The sequence below is a fragment of the Xenopus laevis genome, chromosome 1L, assembly GCF_017654675.1.
Source record: "Xenopus laevis strain J_2021 chromosome 1L, Xenopus_laevis_v10.1, whole genome shotgun sequence".
NCBI classification, from domain to species: domain Eukaryota; kingdom Metazoa; phylum Chordata; class Amphibia; order Anura; family Pipidae; genus Xenopus; species Xenopus laevis.
The window spans coordinates 26,308,378-26,333,917 of NC_054371.1; the positions used below are offsets into that span (position 1 = coordinate 26,308,378).

Consider the following 25,540-nt stretch of genomic DNA (forward strand, 5'->3'; position numbering starts at 1 on the left):
TTATGATTTATGATAACTTTGAAACAAAAAACCCAGTTTTAAAATTACCTGCACTTGCATATTTATTTAAATTGCTTAGACAGGGCTTACAATATTTAGAAATTTGCCTTAGGTGTGCACCCACAACCCCCCTTTTCAAGATCTATCAAAATAATACATTTAACACAAAGATGTCTAGGGAGACTGGGGTCAGGAGGGTCTAGAACAGGGATCCCCAACCTTTTGAACCCGTGAGCAACATTCAGAAGTAAAAGGAATTGGGGAGCAACACAAGCATGAAAAATGTTCTTGGGGTGCCAAATAAGTGCTGTGATTGGCCATTTGGTAGCCCCTATGTGGATTGTCAACCTACATTGGGGTTCTGTTTGGCAGTACACCTGGTTTTTATACAACCAAAACTTGCCTCCAAGCCTGGAATTCAAAAATAATCACCTGCTTTGAGGCCACTGGGAGCAACATCCAAGGAGTTGGGGAGCAACATGTTACTCACGAGCTACTGGTTAGGGATCACTGGTCTAGAAGAACCATAAAATATATTCTCTGTATTAAACACAACTCAGCACAACAGCTGAAGGGTCCAGTGAACTTTTCACTATGACATTGTGTGTTTTTTCATTGCTTGTCAGTCATTATGAGCATAATATGGAGTCTATACAGGAGGAGCCAGCTGTGAGAACCTTCATCATTCCAGGACAGACGGGGAACCCAGATTCATTGACTGGAAACTCTTTATCGTTGTTTTTTTCACGAAAACGTTATCCGGGGTTCATTGTGAGTCTTCTCCATCTCATTGAGGGAATTGTAATGTTTCCTGGCTTCTCGGGCCATAATTGCTCTCGTAATATGGATTAAACTTGAAGGGAAAGTCTCTAATCGAGTGAAAATTCAAACAGTCTCATTTTGTTGTTGTTTCTTTTTCCCCTTGTCAACACTGGAAACATCTGGCATTAAAAAAATAAGTGGTGTGACCGAACGATTGCATGCATATGTAGATCACATCAATATCTATTTGGGTATTAAGTATGAAACAGAAAAAAAACTTAAACAGATGGACAAGGAAGAACACAAAATACGCATTATATAAACATCCATGGGGCAGATTTACTAACGGACGAATTTTCATCAGCTTCGCACCCATTGCAATACTTCACCAGGCGCAAATATGCTATGAATACGCTAATTCATTAAAATGCAACGTTTCGCCCCAGGCATTGAACGCCGGCAACTTTTCTCTAGCGTTACTTTGACTGTGCGAGCAGTGAAGAGGCGCAAGCAATCATTTGTGCCTAGCGAAACTTCATTAGTGATCTAGGTCAATTTGCATAGGGCGAGTAATTTAAAGTTGTATGGACGTCTTTATTATAAATGTTTGTGCAAATGGTTTAAGTTACCGGTTTATATTACACATGTCCAAGGAACCTTAATAAAGACAAGAGAGTTAATATAATGCCCTTAACATGAGCCCACTGTAAAATGAATGTTCTATATCTTATAAAATGTCTGGAGAAAACTGGTTCCCCAAAAAAGTAAGTTAGGACTTTTGCAGGAAATCTCGCTTAAAAAAAGAAAAAGTCGCCAGCGTTTTTTGAACTTTAATTAAGGAAGATCTAGCTTCTTTTTAGCACTGGTCTGAGGTGGCGAAGGCAACTCTGATGAAAGAACTAACGTTCAGTAAAATCCGCATTTTAGTGAATTTGTGGAGTAACTAACATCTGTTCGCCAGAGTGAAAAGTTGCCTGGCGATAGAGTGCGAATGACCAATATCGACGGTCCTGTTCGCTAGTGGCCCGTCGGGTGGCAACGCTGCCGAAAAGTCGCCACTTCGCACTTTAGTGAATCTGCCCCCATGTGATTTAACAATGGTGATTTCTGCAATCTGTCATAACGTCATTCCCTTTTCATGCAGGAGCATCCGACATTGATTGACATTTAGGTCTAATTGCCAAGTGAATTAGGGGTGATTTAAAGTGTTTAGAGTGATCACTGCTGGAAGTAAATGAGCAGAAATGCCCCATGCACCGGAGCCTTATGATTCTAAGAGCCTAAGAACATGGCCAGTCTGGTAGAAATGTATATGAATAAACACACATTGCAGGAAATTTACTGAAGGGTGAAGTGGCAGTAACTAGCCAAGATTAGCCAAAAAGACAATCCAATTTACTAACAGGTGTTGAGGACAATTTGCTAGCAAAAGAACTCAACGCTTAGGGCTCTTACAGACGAGTGTTTGAAGCCGCGCTCCCCTGCGTTCCGTTTTTATGTGTTCAGCCGCAGGGGAGCGCAGGAGTAGACACATTCAGTTTTTTTCAATGGGGCTGTACTCACACAGGCGCATGTAGGCGCCGAACGCAGGTTGAGACGCAACATGCTGCATTTTTCCTGCGTTCGACGCCTACATTCGCCTGTGTGAGTACAGCCCCATTGAAAAAAACTGAATGCGTCTACTCCTGCGCTACCCTGCGGCTGAACGCATAAAAACAGAACGCTGGGACCGAACATAGTCTCACACCCTCTCACCAGGCAAATTTTCTCTCAGGCGAACGATCGTTACTCTGCAAATTCATCAAAGTGTGAATTTTCCACTTTGTTGCCCTTTTCGCCAAAGTCTGGTTATACCTGGTGAACTGATAAGATGACGCTACATCCTCCTCAATCTTATGTCAGTGACATCATATCCTGTATGCTGAAAAGCCATAAAAAAAGAAAAAACTGGCATTTTTTCATATTTTAAAGTGGGATTATGTTTAAAAGTTGTAACTGTTAAATATATTTTTTAAATAATTTTTTTTAACCATTTGTTTTAGGGTGGGCTCAGGTCTAGCGCATTAGAGGGTCACTTTTGTCTATATTTTGCTTCCTTGGAGATTTTTAATAATAAGTGGAAGCATTTGCGCCAACATCTCTAATAAAGACATATAAACATTATGACCTGTATGTACCGGCCCTATTTTAATTGACCTAAGCGTAAGTGTGTTAACAAAATTTCGCTATGCAGCAAGTAAAGCTAAAGAAAGTTCGCTATGAAATGCTCACGCTGACTAATTTTCGTTGGCGTCATTTCGCCAGCGTTCGTCTGCCAAGATGTAACGTTGCATTTTGATGAATCCCTATAGACACTCTGTTTCATTAGCCTCAGACACCCTCTTTATTGTCTAACAGCTAGAGATGAGATGGACACAAAGAACTTACTTTTACATCTGCTTGGATGGTGCTTCTTGGTTTTTGAGGAGATTTTTCTGCGTGAATGCTTTTCGTTTTTTGTGAAGTTGCCATACAGGTGATCACTGTACAGAGCTAAAAAAAAACATTCATCAACATTAAAAGAAACATAAGCAGAATGCAGATTATACTCTAGTTTAGATAATAAGTATCATAAACAGACTGCACATCTGGGGTGAACTTCATGTCGACAAGAAAATTCTGAGCCTACACCCCTCCTCTCCTCCAAGTGGGTCATTCCATGTGCTTTATAAAGGGACGTCATTTCTTTTTTATTAGTGCTGTAAATTATATGTTATTTAAAATAGCAAAAATGTATATATATATATAAAGAAACCTCATTCTATTTAAAAAGAGGCTGGGCTTATCTGCAGTCTCCTGCCTACACATAAGCAGTGATTCTACATAGGCAGAAAAGACTGCCTCCTTGTGTCCTCTAGTGAACAATACACAAGCGATGTAATTAGTTGTGATGGGCGAATGTATTCGCCAGGCGCAAATTCGCGCGATTCGCCGCCAGCGAATAAATTTGCAAAACGCCCGCGAAAATTCGCGGCAAAAATTCGTCAGCGGCAAAAAAAATTTCCGCCGGCGTCGGAAAAAACGGACACCGGCATCAAAAACAGCCGCCAGTGTCAAAAAAACGGGCGCCAGCATCAAAAACGAGACGCCGGCGCCGTTTCGCTTTGCAGAAAAATTTGCGAAACGGCGCCGGCGTCTCGTTTTTGATGCCGGCGCAAATTCGCCCATCACTAGTAATTAGTGCTATAAATGCAAGCATGTGCTGCGAGGCCACCTTTAAGGCTGTAGATCAACCCCCTTATTTGCAATACAGTAGACTTGATCTAAGTACTAATGGAAAGTGCTATATTGCAGGCAGGTTCATCTGTAGCAAACGAAAAAAAAAAAAAGGTGTATTTCCGATTTTAATAACAGAGCAAGAAACATAAAAAGTTATAAATTAGTGTGAGCAAGACCACAATAGATAAATGTAACACCTTGGTATATTTTGTGGTGAGAGTCAGCCCCCTACTTCCTCTGCATGAAGCCGCACTGCTGGGTGAAAACTCAGCCCCCAAAACGACATCTTATTTGTTAGAACAACATGCAACTGTCCCAGCACGCAAAGAAAGCATTGGTCCATGCCCCAACTGCAGCTTTTGTCATATTTCTTTTCATGCTATCCCTTTTATGCAGCTTGGGTTCTGTATTGGCTTTTTGCAATGTTGCATGTGTTCCCAAGAGCTGACAATTCTGTCCTTATGTAGAATGTACTAGTTGCTGAGGATTCCTTACCTAAATGTGCAACTACTTACAATTGTCTGCCTTAATCCATCAGCTTCAGACTTTCTGTTGTGAACTTTGGCACGGTTAGGGGAGTTTAGATCTTAAAAGCTTCCTCTGTATCTTTGTTTAAACAATGAAGGCTGTTTCCACTTGCTTCCTTTGGTTAACATGGCACCAAAGCTTTTTTTTTTTTTTTTGCTTTATCGATTAATCAGAATCATATTCTATTATAGATCTGAAACATTTACTGTACTCAACAATAGGGGTGTCCCATCCATTTTCATGTCAGAAGTACAGTGGTCTTCAGTTGCTACCACAAGGTAATGGTAAAGGAACCAACAAAACATGAACATGAAAAATGAAAAAAACGCCAAAAAATTAAAGTGCATTAAAGTAATGAAAATATATAACGTACTAATTGGTTGCTGCAAAAATAGTTTATATAAACCAGCTGTTGTGTAGCCATAGGGGCAGCCATTGAAAGCTAAAAAAGGAGAAAAGGCACAGGATACTCAACAGATAATAGATAAGCTCTGTAGTATACAATGGGATTCCTCAGAACTTATCTGTGATCCATTGTGTTTCCTGTGCTTGAATGGCTGCCCACATAGTTGCACAGCAGCTTGTTTATATAAACTATAGTAGTTTTTCTGAAGCAAAGACACCAGTTTTACCAGTGCAGGGCGACACTACATTACATTGTCATTCTTTTAAATAAACTTTAATTTTTGGCATTACTGTTCCATTTTAACGAAGGAATGTTGTCCGTGTGGAAAGCTGGATCGGGGGTGGGCAGTGACATTGTGGGGAGGAGCTGTGATGGAGAGGGTGTGTTGGTGGCATCACAGGGAATGTCACCCTGGCAGGCAGTTTTGACCTGGGCAGTCCTTCTGAAAACCAGATTGTCTGTGTCAAAACCAGAAGGGTTTCCAACCCAACCAATAGGACTCAAGCATTGGAGGGCATGGTTTATTTCCTTCCATGTTTTCTGTGGTTTAGGATGAATAAAACCCAAACAGGGGTAACAGCTAATGACAAGGAAGGATTTTGTAAGAGATATAAGGTTATTAAGCATCCCCTAATTTTAATGTGTGCTATATAACAAGTTCAGCAATTTGTCTCCTGTAAGATTGTATTTTCCAGGAACACTTCCTGCTCTGCTAGGCAGAGGGAACCAATCTGCACAGCTGAGGTAGGAACTTTTACCTGATGCACCAGCTCCCATGTGCAGGAATAAGCAAGTGTTCCTGTTGTCTTTCAGCTCCCTGTAATAAACTTCTCTTACCCTACCCTCACACTCTGAATTCAATTTCATACGTGCAACAATTTTATCTTTTTTTTTTTTGATCGGCCAAAACTGAAGGTCTTCTATTTTGCTTCACTTTGTCCATGATTTTTTATATTCCTTTGGATTTTGTCACTCAAAGCCAGGTGTCATTTGTTATTCAAAGGCAACTGAAAACAAACAGGGGCTTTAGAGAAATAGTATGTTCTTTTAAAATGAAGACTGCAAATATACTTTTATCTGGCCCGCTGCCATGGATAGCCGGGAGTTTTATTTCAACAACATCTGGAGGTCTAGAGGTCTCCCATACCTAATGTAGCTATGTGGGGGCCATAGCAATTTGGAAAAATAGGGGTTTAATACATCTACACAATTAAGACTTACCTGTTGGTTCTTTTCTTCTTTTGCAAACCCAAATAATTGGAATTGTGACTATAATGAATGCAATAAGAATAGCAAGGATAATCCAGATGTAGTTCCACCAGGTATGAATCTCTGAAACATTAAAGGGAAAAAATTATATCTGAAAAAATGTCCTACAGCTCATGGCAGACAGGGCGTTTTCTTTGCAGACATAGGTGGGCAGCACAAAGTGTCAGTCATCTAAAACTGGGCCTGACGCGTGGACACTGTGGGGTAAATTCCTTCTACATGCTCTTGAAGACAAAGATAGAATTCCAGAATACAAACCCTCTGGGACTCTCAATTTCCACACAGTAACATCTCGTGCCATATTTTTAGGGCACAAATTTTATCTAGAACACCAAATATGAATAGTGCATTCAAAGCCTAAAGGGGTGGTTCAACTTTAACTTAACTTTTAGTATCTTATAGAATGGCCAGGTCCAAGCAATTTTCAGTTGGCCTTTGTTTTTCAACTTCTTTAAATCACCAACTGTGCATCCTGCTATGAATTTTCATGGCATTTTATGCTCCTTAAAAGCATTATAGCTACAACATGCTTTGGGATAAAAAAACAAATGATCCCAAAAATGATAGTCACCGGGCTTCTGAGTACTTTTATATAAAATATGTATATGATTACCCACCTATATGGCACAAAGACCATAAAATGTAACAGTACATATAAATGTTATGTCTGCACTGCCAGCAAAACACATTCTCTGCCCTTTATGTGTCTTAAAAGAGCCCAAAAAGTAGGTTATCCTGCATGATCATATTGTTGTTTAATGTACAGATCCAGAATGAGTAAAGATGATTTTTACTCCAAGGGCTAAACTACACAGGAGCTTTTGATCAGATGTTGTGTGGTCAGTATGCGGGGGACGTCATTAGTCTTGTGGAGGTGGGTCTGGGCCAGTGAGTTTTTTCCAACCCTGCATGCAACTTCATCCAACTTGTAGGATGCAATGTTGATCCAACACCATCATATAAAATCCTCTGTGTAGTTTAGCTCTAAAGTATTTGGCAACTAACCTCCCACGTACAAAGATATATAAAAATCATCTTCTTCTGAATAGTTTGATACCCAGTATGCGCATGTGGCACATACAAACCACACAATACAAATAACGCGTGTGCATTTTCATGGCTGACATTTAGGGAGCTGCAAATAAAAGACAACTTCCTGCCTTTTAAATGTCTTAAAACCCCAACAGAAAGTCAACCCCCTAAAACACATATATTTGGGAGCTACACTTCCTGAACGATTCAAAATGATTAAACATGTCATGGTTTACAAAACATCAAAGAGGAAATCTTTGCTAAATTAGCGAATGTTACACATTATCCTCAGTTCAAGTCAACTTTGGCTTATTTTTTTGGTAAAGAAAGACCAAGATGGCAGATAAACAGAAAAGCTTTTCTAAGCAGAACTAACAAAACCCTTAACCTTAGGCTATTAATCAGTTGTATTTTTACTTACACTATATTACCATATCTGTTCTCATACTATACAAAACTAAACTAAAATACACAAAAAGGGTATTATCTAATTAGACTAATATCTGATATGTCTGGGCTAAAGGAATCATTGTAGTCATTACATTGTGTCTCACACTAGTTTCTACTCTAGTTTCATTGTTACCAGCGTTTATGAAACCAGACGGGTTCTTCTTTATACGCAGCTCATGAGAACTGCGTGTGTTCCACATACTGACCCATTTACTCCAGAATTCCTTGTTAAATAGATCTACAGCAAATGTGACCCTAAAGGTCACCAATCAACTCATTAAAGGCCAATATATTTGGTATAACTTGCTGGCAAAAAATGTAGTTCTTAGCCAGTGAATATATATGAGATAATGTTCTTACCAGAGTCAGTGACATACAATGTTGTGCCTTTTCCTTTTCCAGATCGAAGATCTGGTTTATCAATGGTGATCTCACAAAAGTAAGTTCCGGCGTCGCTCTCATTGACATAGAAAAGCCAGAGCTTGGCTTTATCCTTTGTTAACTGATAGTCACTCTGATCCCGAGATCTGATTCTGACCTCTGATTTATTGTTTGTCCACAAAAGAGATGCTAAAACTGTCGGATCATGATCTCCACTCGCTGATTCATAATATATTTTCCACCAGACTCTGATCCTCTCGTCCTGATCCTCAGCTTCCCAGGAGCAAGTTATACTGGCATTGTCTCCCTTTGTAACCGATAAATTCTTAGGAGTCTGAACGACGTTCAGTGTGGCATTGGCAAAAACTGTGTGTTAATAATGAAAAAAAAAAAAAAAGACTTATTTTAGAAACATTTATTTTGAGAAAGAACAGAATACAAAAAAAGAGAGATGCCTTCTGGACTTCATGATAAGGGGGCAGATTTACTAAGCTCGAGTGAATAATTCGAATGGAAAAATATTTGAATTTCGAAGTATTGTTTTTTGGGTACTTCGACCATCGAATTGGTCAAATTCGATCGAATCGATTGATTCGCACGATTCGAAGTAAAAATCGTTTGACGATTCGACCATTATATAATCAAAGTACTGTCTCTTTAAAAAATACTTCGACTTCATACTTCGCCACTTTAAACCTACCGAGGTGCAATGTTAGTCTATGGGGACCTTCCCCAGCAGTTTTCTAAGTTTTTTTTGATCGAATAAAAATCGTTCGATTGATTGCTTAAAATCTTTGCGCTAAAATCCTTCGAATTCGACATTCGAAGTCGAAAGATTTTACTTTTTTAACCCTCAAAATTCAACCCTTGATAAATCTGCCCCTAAGAGTTAGTAGATGTATACCAAAGTATGGCTGATTTACTAACAGGCGCTAAGATGCAGCAGCACATTATTCCATAATCACTGATTAGTTTTTTTGTTTAATCTGTTTTTATTACAAGAGAAAGGCAATATAAATCAAGCAAGACAAATACTGAGACAAGGTCAATCACTGATTAGTTTTAATCAGCCAGTCACAAGTTAGAAAAAAAGCATCAAAGATTGGATTGGCTGCTATAGATCACTACAAACAATGGCTGCAAATATGACTTCTCTCAAATGAAGTGGCAGTTGATTGGTTGATGTGTGAAAAACTGGGTAAAGAACTGCTCATTAGGTGACTGAGACACACGAGACAATTTCAGATGAAGCTGGAAGATTTTTTTGTTTAATTTACATTTTTAATTATTTATAAAAGCCTTATTGTCGCATACAAATAATTATTATTATTAGGCACTTTGCTTATTTTCATTTTAAATCTATTTTTATTAAATTTTTTAAATTTTCCAAAGGGTACAGAAAGAAAAAAAAAGGGGACTGGGGAAAGAAAATGAACATAGAAAGAACATAAAAGAAAATAATTACACACCTTTGCACTTAATTATCATAATAAAATGTTACTTCACACTCTATTACTTTTTTTTTGTATTGTATGACCTACGACCTTATTACAGAAATCTGTAATTTGACCCTATTGTTATAGTTAAAAGACTCCTCGGCTCCAAACCTGGAAAAACAAACATTATGTGAGGCTAAGGCATCTGTTATTGGAAACAATTTCTAAAATTATCATTTAAGTTGAAAAAAAAAATGAGAAAAAAATGTACAAAAACATCACAATATTTTAGTACATTAGCACTTCACTATATTCAGTGCCTGTATATAAAGGTAGAAAAGCTGACTGTGCTGTACCAGGTGCTATTCATATACTAGTATCTGTTTTCCAGAACCCAATATCCAGAAAGTTCCAAATTACAGGAAGGCAATCTCCCTCAGTCCATTTTAATCAAATAATTTACAATTTGCTTTTTCTCTGTAGTAATAAAACAGTAGCTTGTACTTGATCCCAACTAAGATATAATTAATCCTTATTGAAAGCAAAACAATCCTATCAGGGTTTAATTAACGTTTACATTTTTTTTAGTAGACTTAATATATGAAGATGCAGGTCCCGAGCATTCTGTATAACAAGTCCCATACCTGTACTCTCATTTTATCCAAGCAGATGGATAAAATCAATTATAATACAATTTACATTATAATATATATATATATATATTTCTAACAAATGTAAAAGTAAAAGAAATGTGGTCAAACAGACAAGCTATCATTTTATTTTTGCCTTCTTTGGAAATTTTTAGAGACCTGATAATAGCACAGACTTGTTTCATTTCAACACATTTTCAACATATTTTGTCAATGTTGAGTTCAGTGGAAACTGTCTGACACTTTATAAATAGACCATTACTGCTTTGGCCGAAACATTTGGGAAGGAAATAAACACACTTGCGCCCACCTTTCAGAACAGCACCATTATCTGAAGCAAAAGCCAAACTTTATAGGCAGGGAATAGAGTGAATATAGTCAACCAATGAATGAACAGCCCCAAGCAGTTAAAGTCTTTGTTAAGAGGCTGAGTGTATTGTGTTTTTGGCAGCAGCCTTGTTTCTGAAGATCTGTACAAGTTTACATATTTAAAACATGGTAGTATATAATCTTTTTGCAAAAATGCTGTTGCACACTAGGGACTTTTGCCGATAAAAAAAGAACTTTATTTAGAACTTATCTGCAAAAGTCCCTAGAGTCCAACAGCATTTTTGCAAACTTTATATACTATTTCTGTTAGCACCAGGGCATTATCCCCTCTAAAGTATGTGCAGCAGTCTCACTGACTCTAAAGCACTGCGTATCTTGACAGCGCTATATAAATAAATGATGATGACGATGACTATATATATATATTTGTTCTCCATCTAGTGCCCCATTCAGAAGTGCCACCATCTGTGCCCTTAAATATGCTTTTCCATTCTCAATATTCTTATATATATACAACCACAATGTTTTACATTTGGGCAGATTTATCAAAGGTCAAGGTGAATTTTCAAATGAAAATTCGAATTTCGAGCTATTTTTTGTGTACTTCGACTTGGGAATAGTCCAAGTTCAATTTGAAAAAAAATCTAAAATTCAAATATCGAAATTTATCATGTACTGTCTCTTTAAAAATTCAACGTCGACCATTCACCATCTAAAACCTGCTGAATTGCTGTTTTAGCCTATGGGGGACCTCCTAGAATCTATTTGGAGTCAATTGGTGGACTTTGAAAAATCTAAGTTTTTTGGAGAAAAACTTTGAATCAAATTCGATCGAATGCGCTATTCTTTCAATTCGTACAATTCAGATTGGTCTTTTTGAATTTGAATTTCGAAGTTTTTTCATTTTGAAATTCCACCCTTGATAAATATGCCCCATACTGTTCACCCTACATTCTTCTTACATTAAGTTTCCCCCTCCTCTTCTGCTCTCTCCTCTTTTTCTGTTACCTGCAACCTTTGCTTTCCTCTACCACCCCTTCTCTGTTTATGTACTTTACTTGCCTGCAAGCCACACCCCATCTGCAGGCCCATTTAAACTTAAATTTTCCAATACTCTTTGCCCCACTGTCCTCTATCTATGTTGTTATGTTTTGGCATCCGAGGATGAGTAGAGTATAACAGTGCTTTTATTAGCAGAGTCATGCAGTCATTATAATTATGTCATGTTATCATGTATGTATTTGACACACATTTCTGCCTTAATCTTTGCCTCTATAATACATTTTTCTTTCTCCTACTTCCCCCCTCTATCCCCATTGTCTTGTCTTTCTCCTGTTCACCCCCACTGCTTTTCCTCCATTTACCCATAACAATTCCCAATTAACCTAGTCCATTTTCCCATGTTTTGTGTTCGTCCCATTACTTTCCCTGTTCTGTTCTAACCCAGTAATGTCACTGCACCCACATACCTGATACCCATTGTCAGGGTGGTGACACACATGGAGATTTAGAGTCTATGCTGCTGCGGGTGACTAATCTCCCCGAAATGCCTTCCCACTGGCAAGAATGTGAATCACTGGCTGGATGGCATACTTGCAGGGCCAGATTTCCTTTTTTGGCGCCCCTAGGCCACCTAGGTCCAAGCGTCGGCCGGGAACACATCCCTGCGTGTGCATGCGCCGGCCCCTAGTCCGCCGGGTCCAAGTGCCCACGCACATAGCGGCTCCCCAGTGCTCGTCTACATGTGGCTGGGCGGCATGCCGCCCCTCAAAATTTGTCGCCCTAGGCCTTGCTACAAATCCGGGCCTGCACACTTGTTGCTTCTGTTTTCTGAAGTCGGCCAAAGTTTCCTTGTGAATTCCAAGGAATTGCATTAGCAAGAGTGAGTGGGAGACTGTCCTGAAAAGCAGGATCCTCTTTATTATCATGAATGTCGCTGACCAAGGAGGAGGCAGTAAAGACATGAGGTAGCTGCCAGCAAAACCCCACTATCTTTCATATAAAAGGACGAGGTAATACAAGAGAGGTATCATAGATTGTACAGTACGGCTTACAGGAAATGATAGCAGCAGGTTTTACATAAATAAAATTCAATGTAAGATCTAAGCCATGAATGGAGTTTCATTGTAACTCAGTAGCCGCACTAATACTGCTTGCTCAAGCAAGAGGAAACAGCACAGTGGACTATAAAGAGCAGTTGGGTACCAGCCAGCCTTTGGGTTAACCCAATAAAATGAAAGACATCCTAACAGTCACATATCTGCTTCTTGTGCTGCAAAAGAGCAGAAAAGTAGGTCATGGGCACATGCACAATATTAGCAGCAAAACTGAGAACAAGAACTGCAGTGTATATATATATAAATATATATATACATATTTTATTGTGCAGTTAAGTTTAGCAGGATCCAAATGGAAAGATCCCGTATCCAGAAAACACAATAAGTAATAATTAATAAAGATAATTACTACATGGCAGCACATAAACCAGTGCAATTAGCATCAGAATTTAATAATCAGCCCTGTAGCATCAGCTTATTACAGACCAACCTCATTTTCTGCTGGATAATTAGTGACGAGCCCTAAGCTTAGCTTCTCAACAGCTGCTCAGAGCCCACTGAGCATGTGAGTGTCACAGACACTTTCCAAGATGGTGACCCCCCTGTGACAAGTTTGAAGTCCTGGATCATTGCTGCTATAGTCCATACAGTCTATATAGTCTGTGTTACCTGCTAAATACACTTAGGGCACCAAATATAGAAGGAATGAATTAAAGCTGGTTTAGTAATAAAAAAGCACCAAATAAAGTGTGTTTCAAAAGAAAAGATTTGTTTCGCAATAGAGATGATAAAACTGATAAGATAAATGCAGCTGTTGCTAAAGCTGTTTAAATAGAAGAACTTGTAATAGGATAAAGTTGAATATACAAACACAGCTCCATCATACTGTATATATGCAATATATTCTTTGACCAGTCCTTTTTATTGAAACATAGAATATGCCATAACTAGCACATTTTAAACCCATATTTTTATCTCAGTTGTTTGCTTTCTATCTTTAAAGGGGATCTCCACCTAAACAAAAGATTTTTACAAGGGGGAATTCCATTTAGGGAGCCCCTAGGCCAGCCACCCACACACTTCCCGTGGCTCCTCCTCACAACCCCATCAGCCCACTCACAACACCCCTGTACCCCACACCCCCTATTCTTACCACTAATAAAGAAAAAAAGCTTTTCAACATAATTTAAAGTCAAGTTTTAAAGTTATTTGTAGATGAAGTCAGCTCTACTCCAGGTATGCTATTCAGCTGACTTCTACTCTATTGTTCCAGGAATCAGAACCAAAAGAGTGCAGGAAATATAAACAAGCATACAGAGGAAAGACAAAATTCCCATAGCTGTAAGAAATGTATAATCTCACCAGTAGAAACATTGGCTCCAAACCTACAACCAGATAAGAGTGGGTCAAATTATTTCAGCAAACATCAGCAGCCACTCAAAAACGACGGGCCAAATAAAATAAGTATATTTTACTGAGTCTACATTGAGCCTAGTTTTTAAAACCCGCAGAATCAAAGAATAATTCTTTATACTATATTTGGCCCCTTATGTTGTAGTTTTTGAGTGCCTAGGCTTTTAAGAAATTGTAGACTTTTTGTACTTTTTATCTTTATTTGGCCCGTTACGTTGGAGTTTTTGAGTGCCTGCTCATTAATGTAAACAGCCAGGACACTACTTTCAATAGCAATGGCATTTACACAAAATCATTGAAATTAATGTGTATAGGAAAATTACTAAAGGTATGGGACCTGTTATCCAGAATGCTCGGGACCTGGGGTTTTCCGGATAACGGATCTTTACGTAATTTGGGTCTTCTTAAGTCTACTAGAAATTCATTAAAACATTAAATAAATCCAATAGGCTGGTTTTGCTTCCAATAAGGATTAATTGTATCTTAACTGGGATCGAGTACAAGCTACTGTTTTATTATTACAGAGAAAAAGGAAATCATTTTTAAAAATTTTGATTATTTGGATAAAATAGAGTCTATGGGAGACAGCCATTCCGTAATTCGGAGCTTTCTGGATATCGGATTTCGGATAAGGGATCCTATACCTGTACAGTTACCCTTAAAGTATTGTATAAATGTTGGGGAACCTAAGGACATTAGAGAAATACCATTCTAATAAATCAAATTACATATTTAGATAACAAGGCAGTTGTATTAGTATAATCCCTCAGTATATATCCCCTAAATATGTGTTTGCTCTCCCATACATGCATATTTATCTGTCGTGTGTCTCAGTCATTAAATGCCGTAAGGCACAAGTGCTTTCAACCTACAGAAAACACACTCAGAATTCTTTTATTTGCCAAATATAATTAATTAATTAATTAATTAATTAATTAAAAATAAATATATATATGGGGAAACAGCTTTTGTTTATAATACAAAACTGTGATTTTAGTTCATGATGAAATTGATTAGCCAGCACTCAAAGTAAGTCATTTATTTAGTAACCTAGAAATAAAAAAAAATGTAAATACTGTATATAAATAACTATATATACAGAATATGTTTATGGACACACTTTGCTATACAGGTATGAAACCTGCTATACAGAATGATTGGGACCTGGGGGGTTTCAGATAAGGGATCTTTCCTTAATTTGGATCCCCATACCTTAAACATCATTTTATCATGAATTAACCCAGTAAGACTGATTTGACGCCAATATGGATTCATGCAGCTCAGTTGCCACCAAGTACAACGTATTGTTTTATTATAACAGAGAAAAAGGAAATCATTTATAAAATTCTCAATTATTTGATTTACACAGAGTCTATGGTAATGGACTTATTGTAATTTGGAGCTTTCTGGATAACAGGTTTTGGAATAATGGATCTTATAACTGTACTGTAAATGCTTTGCCCTGCTGCTACCAATAATTGCAGTGATACAACGACAGGAGCACTCTGGGTCTTTTCAAAATTTTGGTTGCACTTTGGGAACCTTACTCAGGACAAATATATATTTATATATATATATATATATATATATATATATATATTTATATATATGTATTTATTACAGTTAAAGGGTTACTTGCTAAACCCCGAATTATCTCATTATTTTATTAACAAAACCACAACTAAACTCCCTTGCCCAATTTGCCCTTATTTATTAATTAAAAAACTCGAATTAATCGGACAGGGAAAAACACCATAAAATTTAACGAAAGTTAGAATCATTCGTTTTTTTCCAACTCGCTCGATCTTTTCGGGTTTTTGCCTGAAATCCCCACATTTTTTGGATTATTGGGCTAAACCCAATGCAAACCACAATATCTTCAAATTGGGATAGGTGCCTCTTCCACATGACTTTTACAGGTCTGAGATGGCGGATGTTCGGATTCAGGCTTTTTGCAGCATTGGGGTATAATAAATCTCGAAAAATTTGAGTTTTTGCCCCAAAAAGCCCGACCAGATAAATTTGAGGTTTAGTAAATAACCCCCTTAAACTACTGTGTATGTAAAACGGGCTTGAACATGCTCTTTTGTAAAGGCATCTCAGCCATAAAGAATTGCTGTCATGAGAGGAAAAAGCAAGGGGATGAGGTCCTCTGCACTCACCTATTAACAAGGACACTGAGACATTATGGGGTATATTTATCAAAGAGTAAGGTTAATAGTGAAGTTCCGCCACTAGAGTGAAATTCCGCCCCTCTCCATTCATTTCTATGGAATTTTTATAGGCGTATTTATCAAAGGGTGAACTTTCACTTTCACCCATTGTTAAATACGCCTTTCAAAATCCCATAGAAATGAATTGAGAGCTGCGGAATTTCACTCTAGTGGCGGAACTTCACTCTTTGATAAATTTACCCCTATGTGCCTTAAGCTGCTAAAAAAAATGCCTTACCCTTTAAACAAAACAGGGATTGATTGTCCATATATTGCAATATATTTAAGATGTCCAACTACGTCAAAGTCATCCCTGGTTTGGCCAGTCCTACACTCAACCAACTTTCATCTGATTCATTACGAATTCTACTGCTTCATTATACATTTTAAACAAGTACACAGGCTGATATAAGCTGCTGACAGTTGGTATCTTATTGGGCAGTGTATGGTGCCCTTTGACAGACTTCTCCCATTTGATATATGGCAAAAAAATGGCCAAATGTCGATTGGCCAGGATTTAAAATCCCATCGGATTGAGGACCAAATTGGTTTACTGACCGACTCCCTTTTTTCTCAGTGTTGTGATCCGATGTGTCGGACCTTAGGGCCTCAAGGTGGGCATATCCGGGAGAGAGACACTTGTTTGGTGACCTTGCCAAATGAACGTATCTCTGCATGTATGGCCACCTTAAGTTTTAACTGTAACTTGCTTGCTGCTTTCTACTCACAAATGGTTTCCCTTTTATTAGACACCAGTGGGATCACCTGACTATAGCTGGGAAGGGTGGGAGCTACAACATGGAGTTGGCCACTGTTCTTGTATAAAATATCGCAAGGAAAACTTGTGCTCACCACTAACCAATTTTAAACCAATACGTGAGGATGCAATGAGGCTATGACCACAAAATCCATGGAAAGAAATGCAGAGGAGCTATTTTCTTTGTATGATGTTGGTGGTTACATCCTCTCTTTGTTGCTATAGCAAAAAGCTATACAACACACAAAGGTTCAGGAACAAAATACCAATTCTATTTCTAAAAACAGAAGTGTTGCTTTAGACATAACTGCAAGGAAATAACAAGTTACTGTTTCACATTAAGAAATTAAATTGTACATCCACCTGGACTCCTGCTGGGCTCTGTTATACTAATGGGGCCACCCACTGCCACTGGGTCTGCTGCCTTTACTGTTATGTTGTGATAGATACATTGTTTAAGCCATCAGTGGAAATAGAAATTAAAGTTCACACAGAAAATATATTTTCTGCCACACCACTTGATAGGACAGGTGCTATTGGGTGATATTAGCTGCTCCAGAATCCTACACCTTTTTTTCCCAGCATCTGTGTACAGGGACATACTTTTCATTAGGGACATGGGTATGGTGGACCACTGGCCTAGATTGAAGTCAACATCTACACCAAACAGAGGAAGATGCTACTATCACCACTTTGCATAGATACCACTTTCACCCTTCTCCAGCACCACGCCAAGCTGGTGAGATCTGTGTCAGCCCATGTCCATATAAATGAGCAATTATAATCACTTATTAACATAAGGAACGCATGTATTTAAAGAGAAACCAAAAGTCAAGAACATACATCTGTTTTGGAGTTAGATGGATAGCATCTCACCTAGCTGTCTGCCAGCTAAACTGATTGTTTCAGAAGGTCTCACTCTGGCTTTACACACCAGTTAACCACTTGAAGGTATTGCTATAAACTCAATAATGACCAGGCAAAGGCATGTTCTGGAATGAAAGGGTTAACAGAGTTCTCTAGGCAATTTCTTGTGCCGACGTAATACTTAGCAGTTACAGAGCCTGTTTATCTAAAACTCATCAATCCATAACTTTTGCAAAAACAACACATAACATCTGTCCAGTACCACCCAAATAGATAATATCATATAATCCTCATTTTCACCGGCATCACCCCAATAGATAATCATCCTATTTTTCACCAGCATCACCCCAATGGATAATCATCCTCATCTTCACCAGCACCACCCCAATAGATAATAATCCTCATTTTCACCGGCATCACCCCAATAGATAATCATCCTCATCTTCACCAGCATCACCCCAATACATAATCTTCCTCATCTTCACCAGCATCACCCCAATACATAATCTTCCTCATCTTCACCAGCATCACCCCAATAGATAATAATCCTCATTTTCACCGGCATCACCCCAATAGATAATCATCCTCATCTTCACCAGCATCACCCCAATACATAATCTTCCTCATCTTCACCAGCATCACCCCAATAGATAATAATCCTCATTTTCACCAGCATCACCCCAATAGATAATCATCTTCATCTTCACCAGCACCACCCCAATAGATAATCATCCTCATCTTCACCAGTATCACCCCAAAAGATAATCTTCCTCATCTTCACCAGCATCACCCCAATAGATAATCTTCCTCATCTTCACCAGCATCACCCCAATAGATAATCATCCTCATCTTCACCAGCATCACCCCAATAGATAATCATCCTCATCTTCACCAGCATCACCCCAATAGATAATCATCCTCATCTTCACCAGCATCACCCCAATAGATAATCTTCCTCATCTTCACCAGCATCACCCCAATAGATAATCTTCATCATCTTCACCAGCATCACCCCAAAATATAATCATCCTCATCTTCACCAACATCACCCCAAAAGATATTCATCCTCATCTTCAGTAACATACAATAGTCCAAAAGACTGCGGCTGTATCGCTGTGGTGCTCTATCCAGAAACCTTGCTGCTTAACTGGGTTCCAATATCCATATGTTAGAAAAATAGGATGGCACTCACATTTGCAAACGTGCTTGGATTAAAGTGCTTTTATTGTGATCTCAAACACAACGTTTCGGAGGCACAACCTCCTTTAGAACACTTGATAAAGGAGGTTGTGCCTCCGAAATGTTGTGTTTGAGATCACAATAAAAGCACTTTGATCCAAGCACGTTTGCAAATGTGAGTGCCATCCTATTTTTCTATCATCCTCATCTTCACCAGCATCAACCTAATAGATAATCATCCTCATCTTCACCAGCATCACCCCAATAGATAATATTCCTCATTTTCGCTAATGTGCGTCTGGCTCTTTGGGAACATACGGTTAAAGGAAGGAATAAACAAGCAGGCATACTTACATTGTAAAGACAGGTGGAACATAGAGAAAAGATAAAGATGTGCTATCATCATGGGAGAACATCGGCTTTGAGCTGCACAGACTGTGTGAAAGACAAGGGGAATGAGGATGTGGCTTGCTGTAAATGTACCTGTTTCCTCTTTGTCATGAAATGTTATAATACCTACTACAGCTGTAAGTTAAGTCCCAACCTAACACAATGTCATGAATTATTCCTTGCTAGTAGGTTTGTAAATGTGCTGAACGAAGATTTTTTTTCCCAGCTCGTTCAAGAGCCTACTAGAAACAACTCTCTTTTGGACCTTGTAATAACTAACAATACTGAACTCATCTCTAGCATTTGTGTGGTTGAGCATTTAGGGAATAGTGATCATAACATGGTCTCCTTTGAGATTCTGTTGCAGAAGCAATTCTATAAGGGAGTAACTAAAACACTACATTTTAGACGCGCAAACTTTGACAGTATAAGGGCATCTCTGCAACATATTAAGTGGGAAATGCTTTTCACAGGGTTAAAGGAGAAGGACAGGTTAAAACTAAGTAAGCCTTATCAGAAAGGTCCACCTAAATATACCAGTAAACCTTCAAAGTAATGCTGCTCTGAGTTCTCTGTCAAAATAAACACAGCATTTCTTTCCTTCTATTGTGTACACATGGGCTTCTGTATCAGACTTCCTGTTTTCAGTTTAAACCTCCAGGGCAGGGCTTGAGCATGCTCAGTTTGCTCCTCTCCCCCCCCCACCGCTTCTCTGCTGTAATCTGAGCCCAGAGCTATAAGTGAGCAGGGAGAGACTCAGGCAGGAAATGATGTCACACCAAGCTAATATGGCAGTTGCTATCCTAAACAAACATAGAGGGCTTCTAGAGTTTTTTTTACAGAATAACTATAGCATTCTAGCTTGCACTATTGCAGCTAATATATTGCCTCCGTTGCTTTCCTTCTCCTTTAAACAGGTTAATCATTCAAGCTAAAATCGATATGGAAAAGGGTATTGCAGCAAGCAGTAAAAATAATCAATTTTTCTAAAGTGTAAAAAAGTGCAGCAGGAAGGGGTGGGATCCTTAATATCAGAGGGAGTCAGTGTATTTGCACTATACACATGACTGTAAGATACTATAGTACTTTGCTTTTCCTTTCTATATGAAGATATTATGTAGTGCTATTTAGAAGATGGACAACTACTTGGTGCTCAGGACCTTCCCAGTTCATTAAACCTTGCAATTTCCTGCAACTGCCAGTAGATAATGCATTACATGGGATTCTTGCTATCCAGATCCTTGAAGGATCCTTGTCTGGAAGAAGGCGGAACTACCGGTGATACCCACACCCCCTTGGGGCACGGTAACTGTTCACGGTCTTGCGAATCCGCCGCAATGTCTACTCCCGAACGGGGTGGGGGCCCTGCTGCATAGCCTGCACCCAGGCCCCGAGCCAGGTAGGTGTGTTACTGCATATAACAGATATATCAATAACTTGAATGACTGTTTGTTTAAAAAATACATACAATCTCTTAGATTTTACAGAACCAAATTAATCAATCAAAATTAATTCCTTGTTGTCTTCAACCTTCTTTGCCATCTATAGTAGACTTTATTTGTTGTCATATGTCTTTATAGAGAACTCCCCTCATTATCGGACGCCATTACTTATATGAACCAGCTCAGCTGGCAAGAAGCCTTATTAACTAAAACCAAAGGGAATAACTTCAAAGAGTCTTTTAGGCTGATTTGGTCTCCTTATTTTGATATTTGTAACTCTACTACTGGTGATCAAATAACGCGGTTTCTTCAATTGTAAGATGTTCTTTCCAGCATTCCAGTCGATCAATGGGCATTTTTTCCTGTCTTTTATTACATGTACATCCACTGGCTTAGTTAATTTTTAGTTAGTTCTTGTTGATTTTCTTGAATGGTATTCAGTTTTATTTATACTATGCCATTGTATCGAATGCTACATATTCTCTTCATCTGCATAACATTTGCTGTCATACTGATTTAATTTGTTTAATATGAAAATCAAATAAAATATTTTCAGAATAAATAAAGAGAACTGCAGGAATGTGAGTTTTATCAGGATCAATTAGCAAAAAGAAATTTAGCAAAGAAGGGCCCGTAGGAATTTTTGGTCTAGTGTCATGGAATATGGATTTCGCTGCCTTGTCTTTGAAGCTGAATGTGAAATCTAGTATGTACATGAGCTTTATGGCTAAAAGTTTGTCAAAACCAGTCTGTATAACATCTCATTACCAAAACAAGGGTATTAAAGGGGAACCTAACACTCCTGCTCCTGCAAGATCCTTATTGGGGAAATGACAGAAGAGGATCCAAAGACAGGGAAATATGGTGCCTGCGAACTCCGCTGTGCAACTGTGCAGTTGTATAGCAGGTCCACACACAGGGAAAATTGTGAATGGAATAGACATTGCAACAAGGGAGCTTGAAGGGGGACAATGAAGGTGTGTGGAGGGAGGTTTAATATTGGAGGAGGGTTTAGTTCTCCTTTAATATGAAGTTGGTCCTTTGTCTGTTACCAAAACAGCTTATACCCTGTAATGTTCTGGGAGATAGAAGGTAAAGCACCTTCTCCAATCTGTTGACACAAAGGAGGAATGGAATTGTCAAGAATGTCATTGTGTAAGTAGTGGCACCATGTGACAACATTGGCTGTGGTCTTTATAGCCACTTCCAGTATTTTCCTGTAATGCCACCAGCAGATGCAGGCAATAAAAACACAGAGAAGGAAGGTTAAGATAAATAAAAGAAAAAGTCTGGTTGCAACGGATGACTGCCCTGGTATTACTAATCAAGGACTTAGGAGGAGTTTCAGGTTTACTTGTCTAGTTCTTTAATAACTCAGGTCCGCTCACCTATAGTATTGTTGGCTTCTTTTCAGCTGATGTTCCAAAGCAGAAACAGCTCAGACTTTGTAAGTTGAATTTACCTTTGTTTTTATGTTGCACTTGTAGGTTGTACGTGGCATTACTGTAAAACGCCCGAGGAAGCCACAAACCAAAATTCATAGACACAATAAATGTTCTAAATCATATTACACAAAAAGTAGATTAATACTTCAAATTTCTGCTGCTAGATACTTTACAGGAACAGGATTATTAAGCCTAAAATACATTTACTGGTCCATTTTTCAACACACGAAGAAGCAAATTTATCAAAATTTGAATCTTGAATGTGCGGTAATTTATGAAAAACTTGAAAATAAAAACCGTTATTGCTTGAAAACATGAACAACTCAGCATCTCAACTTAGAGAGATGTGATTTATTTGGATTTTTCCAAAGCATTTGATACTGTGCCCCACAAATGACTGCTAAACTAAGGTCTGTTGGTCTTAATGAAGTCGTTTGCACGTGGATAGGAAACTGGCTACAGGATCGGGTACAGAGGGTGGTTGTTAATGGGACATTCTCTACTTGGAGTAAGGTTCTTAGTGGGGTCCCCCAGGGCTCGGTATTGGGTCCACTTTTATTTAACTTGTTCATTAATGACTTAGGGGAGGGTATTGTAAGTAATGTATCAGTGTTTGCAGATGACACAAAATTACCCAGCCCAATTAATTCCATCCAGGATGTGGCACTTGCAACATGATCTTGACAAACTGGCAATCTGGGCAGCTAAGTGGCAAATGAGATTCAATGTTGATAAATGTAAAGTCATGCACCTGGGATGTAAGAATATCCACTTATATCCTAAATGGGAATGCACTAGGCAAATCCATTATGGAAAAGGACCTTGGAGTCCTTGTAGATGATAAACTTGGCTGTAGCAAGCAATGCCAGTCAGCAGCATCAAGGGCAAATAAGGTCTTGAGCTGTATTAAAAGGGGCATAGAGTCAAGGGAGGAGGGGGTCATTCTTCCACTGTATAGAGCACTTGTAAGGCCCCATCTAGAATATGCCGTACAGTTTTGGTCTCCATCACTCAAACAGGACATTATTGTATTAGAGAGGGTACAGAGAAGGGCAACTAAGCTGGTAAAAGGTATTGAAAATCTTAGCTATGAGAAAAGACTGGCCAAATTGGGGATGTTCACGCTGGAGAAGAGGCTGTGAAGATGTGGAATTGTCTCCCTGAATCAGTGGTACAGGCTGATACATTAGATAGCTTTAAGAAGGGGTTGGATGGTGTTTAGCAAGTGAGGGAATACAAGGTTATGGGAGATAGCTCATAGTACAAGTTGATCCAGGGACTAGTCCCATTGCCATTTTGGAGTCAGGAAGGAATTTTTCCCCCTCTGAGGCAAATTGGAGAGGCTTCAGATGGGTTTTTTGCCTTCCTCTGGATCAACTGGCAGATAGGCAGGTTAAAAAAAGTTAAAAGGTTGAACTTGATGGACATGTGTTTTTTCAACCTTACTTACTATGTTACTATCTTAGATTTCTCCCTAAAGTTGGGTAAAGGTGGCCATAGACGTGCAGATTTACCTGCTATATCGGACAAATGATCGGACCTGCCACTAACCATTCAGATCAAATAAAGTAGTAAAAAAACAGATCAGACGATGTTCTGCCCCTGACAGCAATTGTACGAAAGTTTATGTCCGACAAAACTGGTGACAGTCTCCCTCTGAAATCTTCGAATCTGTCAGATCGACTGAACGACCAATTGGCATAGCACGACAAATGTCGGGACACTCCACACATGGTCCAAAAAATTGTACGAATCGAGGATTCCTACGATCGGATCATTGTGCCTATGGCCAACTTAATGTAGAGCAGCTGGGCAGCCAGAGCACTTGCAATAAGCAACGAGGCCGTGTGATTCTGCACTTCGGTAACTGCATGTGAAATGGTACGGCCTTTATATGTTTAAAGAAACATGCACATGATATACAATAGCAATCAGGCTGCCAAATCTCTCACACTATTCTCAGCCCAAGAAAACACTCAAATGAAAGGAAGGTTCCATATGAGTTTTCTCAATAGGGTTATTGAACATTCTTATATAGTTATATATATTAATGTTAACCTCAGTGGGGTACATGGGGGTAACTACAGCAAGGTCAGACTGGGCCAGTGGGAGACCGGATAAAAACCCGGTGGGCCCACCAGCCCAGACCTGTTTTCAGCCCATGCTGCCCATGATCTCCCTCTCTCTCCCTCCCCTGGGTCAGGAGGGGGGTTGTGATTGAGGCAGGGGTCTGTAGAGGGGTTGTAGCAGAGGCAGGGGGGCCCCGGAGGGGGGTAGGGGCCCCTGTGGTGGAAGCCACAGTGGGCCTCCGATCCGCCAGTCCAACGCTGAACTACAGAGGAAGCAGACCTTGCGGTTGCAGGGGAACCTGAATTGTAGAGGGCCCAGTAAAGCTCCAATTAATGAGCAATAGGTCAACCTACCAATATTTTCGGGCACTAAACTGAATATGCTGTGGGGCCCAGTAACTAGTTATGCCACTGGTGGGGTATTATTATATAAATAAACATAATCAAGGTCCCAGACAGGCCAAGGTAACAGGGTCTGACCAGAAGTAGAAGTTCAATACTGAATATAAAGGGATTAGTGATGTGCGGGCCGACCCAATACCCGCGGGACCCGGCGGGTTCGGGTCGACCTTGCACTGCTCCTCACGGGTGGCTTCTTCTTCTGCTCTCCCTGCCCACCACCTTCAAATGCTGGCTTCCGGTTTTAAAGTCTCGCGGCTGCACGCCCCTTTTGTGATGTCATTGTGACGTCATCGGCGGGGCAGGTCGGCGTGGGTCTATAAAAGGACCCCGGAAGCGCGGGTGCGGGCTGGAGCAGGACGGGTTAGGGTCGGGTGCGGGTCAGGAAAACCCTGACCCGCACATCACTAAAAGGGATGTATTTGTTAGAAAATACAGAGCAGCTGAGAGCAGAACCTGGGACATTGACTGGAGGGGCAAGAATAGCAATGATTTTTATAGTTCAGTGGACCCCAAACACCGGCTGGCGGGCAGTGCCGAACTAAGCCGCCTCTGGTCTCAGTTGCAGTCTATTATAGCTGCAAAAACAATGAAAAAGGCCCTTATTACCTACAATCCCAGCTTCCTGACACGCCATTGCCATGACAACAGCTATGCGAAGCCTGGGAAGCTTCCTACTGATTGCGATAAGGACCAAAATACTGTCTGGAAACTTTTTTTGATAAGCCTGAAATACATCCCCCACTCCCAGTCCTCGTAAAAATGGTCTTGCTTGAAACTGGTCCCCTGCTATAGCCTACAAACCTG

The 25,540-nt window shown here is 39.4% G+C and overlaps 1 protein-coding gene across 1 annotated transcript; it reads right to left on the reverse strand.

Annotated features, from left to right (window-relative positions):
• Positions 1–437: 437 nt before the first annotated feature.
• On the reverse strand, positions 438–19,476 carry LOC121402073. Its single transcript, XM_041587805.1, has 5 exons — positions 19,343–19,476; positions 8,066–8,452; positions 6,176–6,286; positions 3,190–3,294; positions 438–941 (listed from the first exon to the last, which is right to left on the reverse strand). The coding sequence occupies exons 1-5, from the start codon at positions 19,392–19,394 to the stop codon at positions 886–888; spliced, it is 711 nt and encodes a 236-aa protein (XP_041443739.1). The 5' UTR covers positions 19,395–19,476; the 3' UTR covers positions 438–885.
• Between the last annotated feature and the right edge of the window lie 6,064 nt (positions 19,477–25,540).

Excerpts from the sequence above, each read along its gene's own strand:
- LOC121402073 (XM_041587805.1), bottom strand. The coding sequence starts at position 19,394 with ATGATGATAGCACATCTTTATCTTTTCTCTATGTTCCACCTGTCTTTA. Across the intron at positions 8,453-19,342 it reads GTTCCACCTGTCTTTACAAT|TTTTTGCCAATGCCACACTG; the intron begins GTAAGTATGCCT and ends ATTAACACACAG. Across the intron at positions 3,295-6,175 it reads AAGAAGAAAAGAACCAACAG|CTCTGTACAGTGATCACCTG; the intron begins GTAAGTCTTAAT and ends GTTTTTTTTTAG.